General features: G+C 39.6%; 1 protein-coding gene across 1 annotated transcript; it reads left to right on the top strand.

Annotated features, from left to right (window-relative positions):
* Positions 1 to 1049: 1049 nt before the first annotated feature.
* TUBD1 (tubulin, delta 1) lies at positions 1050 to 6301 on the top strand. Its single transcript, XM_010020775.1, is given in 9 exon segments — positions 1050 to 1272; positions 1849 to 1996; positions 2428 to 2644; positions 3177 to 3408; positions 4211 to 4375; positions 5030 to 5170; positions 5377 to 5496; positions 5499 to 5559; positions 6199 to 6301. Coding segments are annotated over 9 exon segments (1359 nt in total). The 5' UTR covers positions 1050 to 1100.
* The last annotated feature ends 460 nt before the right edge of the window (positions 6302 to 6761 follow it).

Below are 6761 nucleotides of genomic sequence, written 5' to 3'. Positions count from 1 at the left end.
GGCTGCGGGCACCCCGGGAGGAAAAAGGGGGCGAGGGCCGTGAGGCGGAACATCAGGAACATGGAGGCCCCGGAGGGCAGGCGGCCTTCGGTGGGTCTCCTCGCACAGATGGGCGCCTGCTCCGAGCGACATGCGCGGAGTAGAGCGATAACGGGCACGGGAGGGTCGGTACGCGCCGGGGTTGGACACGAGCCTTTTCCGAAAGTCATTTACGTATCTGTTTATTGATTTGATTTCTGCGGTGAGGAGTAACGCGGGCTTGCAGTAACACACAGGCTGGCCTAAGGCTGTGAGGTGCAGACCGGCAGCAGTGCTGAAATCAAGCATAGAATTCAAAAAATAACACATAAAGTGCCTGCAGAATGCGGCAGGATGGAGTTACAGGCACTGGTAGTTACCCAGTGCCTGTTACAGAAGTGCTGTGGCACATCTGGGATGATAATGAAAAGTAGCAGCCCCAGAATAATGTAGTTATTAAAAAAAATGCCTTATTTCTGTGAAAAGAGAGCAGAAAAGTGGGAAAGCTGACCTACTGCAGAATGCTGAGTGAGGAAAAATTGTCAAAACATCCCAAAACTGCATCAAAAGCTTTGCTGTCCATGGTGGAAGCAAAAGGAGCTTCCTTTTTGTCACCTCAGCAGGCTTTGCCATCAGGCCCATACCAGGACAGGACTGGAAGTCAGCTAGACTTTTGAACAGGCTTCACATTTCCAAAAGCATGTGGTACTTTCTTATTATGCTTTTACAACTTAATCCTATAATTTTGCTTGAGCTACAACTGTTTGTTTCTATCCTGCCTTACAAAAGCAAAAGAAAGGAAATAAATATTTTGCTGGCTCCCTCCAGATATACAGCAACAGTAAACACATGGACTTCCTCTCAACTGCCATCCACATTCTTCTGACATCCAGGAGAAAGTGCTGACAGGCCGCTTTTCCCCAGAAGTAGACAGTGGTTGTAGCGTAGCCTTTTCCTCCTCACTAGAGGTTCTCAAAAGATGGCAGAACTGATCAGAAATCTTGTCAGAACTTTTTTCCTTCCTGTGTTCTCCACTTAAGTCATACTTCTCTTTTTTAGGCTTAAATACAAAGTGAAAAAGAATGTCAATAGTCACAGTTCAGCTTGGTCAGTGTGGGAATCAGATTGGTCATGAGGTCTTTAACGCTATCTGCAGCGATGTCCACAACACACACGGGTTGTGTTCCAAGAAGGAGAATGAATCCTACTGTGATGCTTGCAAAGAACGTTTTTTCTGCGAGGAGCAATCTGAAGGTACAGCATTTAAGTGCTTGTTTCCCACAGAGAGTCTGTTTTCCAGCCTAATATATATGAGTATAGAAATAATAGAAGTCTTTAACCTTCAGCTGAAGAATGAGTTTTATCTTCAGTCTTGAAGAACTGTCAGAATCCTCTGCCTTCACAACATTCCTAACAACCATGGAAGCACAATCCTTGCAGTAAATGCCTGAGACCACAGAGCAACTCTGCCAGTAATGCAGCATAAATGCATACATAATCTTTCCTTCCAAATATCTGTACTTTTACTGTAGATAGATCACATGACAGAGTAGGGCCCAGAGTATCTGAATTTGGTGTTATCAAACACATTAAGTGGATTCTTTCCTTACAGATCTGTGGTCTCTAGAGTTCACAAGTGTCTTCGGAATAATAGATGGTTAACCAGACTTTGCCAAGTCCTCCTTTCTGTACTTGCCTGTACTGTCCAATGAATAGTTTATCTTATGTGGGAGGAATACAGTCTAGGCTGTGGTGCAAGTTCATCAGTCTTATGGAAACATGTTCTAATATTGGCACATTATTCTTAGTTCTGTTTTTCTTCCTATCCAGTACCTGTTGCTCGGGCTGTGCTTGTTGACATGGAACCTAAAGTAATCAGCCAAACCTTATCAATGGCTGCCAGATCTGGCTACTGGAAATATGATGATGGGTCACACTTCTGTCAGAAGCAAGGGTCTGGGAACAACTGGGCAAATGGGTATGAACAATGGTTTCAAGCTTCACTAGGGACTGTAGAGGCTATTGAGCTGTCTAGACCCTCTAGGAGTGGTAGTATTGCAGCTGCGTGAGGTACAGAGTGCGTAACGTTAACTTGATTCATTTTTAAGTTAAAGCAGCAATATATAGAGCAGTGAAATTTCTAAACTGCCTTTTGCAAGATGAAACTGGTATTTAAAAATGTAACATTTTAGAATTGAGTGAATACATTAGTTTTAAGAATAGGAAACAATAAAGAGCTTATAAACTGCTGTTTTGCAAAATGTCACAGCTGAGGACTGTTTACTGCAGATAGAATGGATGACAATGTGAGGTTATATAAATAATAAGTGTTTTATGAATAGCTTCACCTTTCTGCTTTTATTTTGATATAAACTGCCACATCTTGCTGTCTTGTCTGTTATTCAACAGTTATTCTGTTCACGGGCCTAGACACAAAGAAGTAATAATGAATCTGGTGCAAAAAGAAGCAGAGAAATGTGATCGACTCAGTGGATTTTTCACAATCATGAGCATGGCTGGTGGTACAGGGTCTGGCTTGGGAGCATTTGTGACCCAGTGTTTAAGAGATGCTTTTCCAACCTCATTTCTGCTAAACCATGTTATCTGGCCCTACGGCACTGGTGAGGTATCGTATTTCCCAGAGACACTCTACAGGTTGATAGTCACTGTTTACTTCTAAACATACAATAATTGTAACTGAAACTAGAAGAGAGGTACATTTTACTTTTAAAAACTTCAACATAACAGAAAGTAACACAGCTAATTAATTGTTTGCCTAATATTTGGTACATGTTGTTTCACACCTGCAAAAAAGAAAATTCTTGGTAAGTGCTAAAGTATGATGCAGTTTGATGAGAAGCTCTATGAGCTAACTAGAAATCTCCTGTTACGGTAGTATCTCAGCATTATAATCAGTTCCCAGACAGATTTTATTGGCATGTTTGTGTGAAGTGAGATTGATAACATGATTTTACAGGTCATGCTCTCTTTCCATGAAAAAACTCTGCTAGCCCCTGACCTTATTCTGCACTTTGGCAAAGAAAATGCATCGCTTCCTAAACCATAACTGAGAAGATAACAGTAGCCAGAGGATTATAAACCAGAGAGAGATTGTTTGACTGTCATTTGTGTGTGGTTTTTTGTTTGTTTGTTTCCAGGTTATTGTTCAAAACTACAACTCTGTTTTGACTCTGTCACATCTGTACAAGTCATCAGATGCCCTTCTTGTTCATGAGAATGATGTTGTCCACAAGATCTGTGCTCAGCTGATGAACATTAAACATATCTCCTTCAGGGATATAAATCAAGTCATTGCACATCAACTGGGGAGTGTTTTCCAGCCCACTTACACAGCAGAAGGTGGCTTGCACTACAGCAGAAACCCATTAGGTATCTAAATGTAACGTAGCTGCCTACTGCAAACTCACACACCTTTCTGTAATCACTTCATATTGTAAATGTAAATTCTTCAGGCTCCTTACGCAAGTATTCAGATACATCCCAAGTTTTAAGATAGGAAAAGCGAAGCAAAAGACTGAATCAGAAGTTCAATCTCAGTTTTGTAGCAGAGTCAAAAATAGATCCCCCAGCTTCTGGTTTCATTCTTTACCAAAAGAACCCTGTTTCTCCTTTTTCAAGAGATTACAGACACTCTTGTACCTATTTTACATTTCAGAGGCAATTTGCATAGGACAGTAATTTTGGACTGAGTTTTAAGTTTCACACTAGGTTATAAGTTTGTATAAATTGAAACAGAATGAAAGGTTTGTGTTTGGCACAAGCAGAAGACAGGCTAGCATACAACTTTGTAGCAACAAGCTGACATTTGTATCTTTAAGGGATTAGAACAAGTTACCCATATTGCCAAGAGTTTTGCTTGTAAAATTAAACTTTCACAGCTGTCTATCTCTTTAGCAGTGCATAGTCTTGAGATTGAGCCAGACTACAAAGTGAGACAAGTCTAAATTGTAAAATAAGAGCAACTAACATGCTTTTATAGAACTCAGTAGGACGTAGCAAGTTTGCATTACTTTGTCTGATATCTGCCCATGTATTTGTCAAATTAAAACTTTATATATCCACTTTGTTTCTTACCTTAACTTGCTAGGTCTTTGTAAGATTCCTCACTCTCCTATTTTAGCCTATGCAATATTTTTGTCAAACATGAGCAGCTGTTAATTTCTTCCTTCAGGAGACTTAATGGAGACATTAGTTCCACATCCTGAATTCAAGATGCTGGGTCTTCGTAACATACCTCAGATGCCTGAAAATTCCCTCGCTTATAGCACATTCAGTTGGCCCGGACTCATCAAACATTTAAGGCAGATGCTCATTGCTAATGCTAAAATGGAGGAAGGTAAAAAACATTCACTTATCTTCAGTATCCCTCACTCTTTAAGCATTTGTTTTTACAGATGAAATAGAGCTTATTGTTTTGTGGAACTTACTGATTAGCTTTAGTCATTTCAGAGATGAGTTGCTGCACTCTTACATAGCCAGCTGCTCCATTAACTATTCACTCAGCTGCCACAGCAGCTCCTGGCTTGCTCCTGGTTTTGCTCCCAGACATCTCAGTTAATTATAGCTATTGAAAGTATGCAAAACAGCCCAACAGTTTTTGGCTGGGCACTTAATTTCCATGATTCATTTGGAACATTCCCTGGATAGTTAGTTCTGCTGTGCTTTTTCTTTGTACACCTACTAATAAAAATCCCACTAAGCTCTCCCATATCATTTACATGGGGAATTCAGGATAGCTTCCAGTTATGCAAAGAATGGGCTGGCAGATTGCTAAGTATAGAAACAAGAATGCATCTTCTCTGGTAAGACTAGTGACTACAGGGCAAATACTGCTGGATTAGCACTGGTTTACTCTGAGAATTGTGTAATTGCTGCTTAACTGACAAACTAATAGGATCTCACCTTGAGCACAGTGTAAGTTACCATCTGACTCTTCAGCTAATCTGAATCCACATTTCATGAACCATTAACTTTCTTTTATATCTCATAGGTATTGATTGGCAAGTACGACCCCCACGTCTGGGCTCCTCCATCCCCTCCAGCCATTCTGCAAACAAGACACTTCATTTCAATACTTCCATTGCCAACCTGGTTATCCTGCGAGGAAAAGATATGCAGAGTGTAGACTTAGGTAAGAAGGAAAAACAAAGCACCTTAGTAATTCTTGTTTAATATCTCACTGTTTCACAATTATATTCTCTACAGTTTGAAAGATTTTTTTTCAAGGCCTGAACTGATCTTCCTAGCATCAATCAGGTCACACAAGACTGCAGAGATCAAGATGTAAGAGCTTGTAGCTTTATATTTATCAAAAGGTCTGTCTTATTTCTGGTACAGGAAGTTTCCAAGATCCCTCATTATATACATCATGGCTAAAGCCCAAGGATGCTTTTCATTCGTGGAAAACACTAAGAGCATTTAACAAGTATGAAAAGTCGGCTTCTTTGGTCAGCAACAGCCATTTTTGCTGAAACCTCTTGACAATGCTGTAGGAAAAGCTTGGAATATGTTTGCTTCCAAGTAAGTGAAAATAATTACGCTGATACTTTGCTAATAACGCCAATATCCTCAGTAGTAGCAAAATAATTGTATGTACAGCTCTCAGCAAAGTGTAATGGTGAAGAAGCATTAGAACCAAGAAATCTGGAAAAGAATTGCCTCTTTACTTTGATCATCATGCAGCCAAATTACTGCATAACAGCAGATACCTGCTAAAGGTGAGTTTGTAGAACAGAAATTCTGCAATTAAAAGCCACTAGCTGTGCTCCCTGTTACAAAACCACCAGTGATAAGAAGCAAGCTGTCCTGCACACACAAGTTTAGGCTTTGCATCTCAAATCTCTCTGTTACTTTTCTTATTTAATAATCGCTTCTCCTTCCATTTCCCAGTTAGCCCGATTTTGTTAGCTGTAATTTTGTTTCCTTAAGCAATACACAAAGTTATAAAACCTATGAGAAACAAGTCATGACTCACTGATAAGTTTGAATTACAAAATGAGTTCAAGAGGGCACAGTAGAAACTAACCAGCGTAGTTATTGGGTGGAAACCAATCTTCATTTGAAGTTTTTACAGTAACTGTACAATCTGATCTCATGTGTCAGATTCTTCACTGCTTTCTAACATCTTACCTGTTTTCCTGCTGTGACTTCAACACACAGAGCCTATATTCACCAGTACACTAAATTCGGAATTGAAGAGGAAGATTTCCTGGACAGCTTCACAGCTCTGGAACAAGTTATCTCCAGTTACACCAGCCTTTGATTACATTTTTTAATAGCCTGAACTAGAGCTTTCCTGAAAGAACCCAGCACTGGAAAACCTTCCATCAGCTTCCTGAAGTATATGAATTACTGGACTGTAGCTATTTTTCAGTCTTTTAAGAAGTGTGTGAATCTTACAATAGTAAGAACTGAATAAATGAACATGGGCAGGTATTATTTAATAAACAGCTATTTTTCAAGACATTTGCTATGTACTGTAGCTGAATCTTTGAACATAATTTTTGGCACTTGGGTATTTTTCATACTGAATGTCTATACAGAAGGCTTTTTCTCCAGGCTAAACTCTCAGCATATAAACTATCATGAACTAATATGTGATAAAAATTAAATGTGGGATTGACAGCAGGAGTGAGACGTTCCTGATCCTACAATTTAAATTTTTCATGATTACTCTTGCCCCAAGAATGCTTCAATATTAATAAAAATGCACACTATCAATC

This window comes from Nestor notabilis, unplaced genomic scaffold, assembly GCF_000696875.1.
Source record: "Nestor notabilis isolate BGI_N333 unplaced genomic scaffold, ASM69687v1 scaffold1208, whole genome shotgun sequence".
Taxonomy (NCBI): domain Eukaryota; kingdom Metazoa; phylum Chordata; class Aves; order Psittaciformes; family Psittacidae; genus Nestor; species Nestor notabilis.
This window is presented reverse-complemented; position numbering and strand designations above follow the sequence as displayed.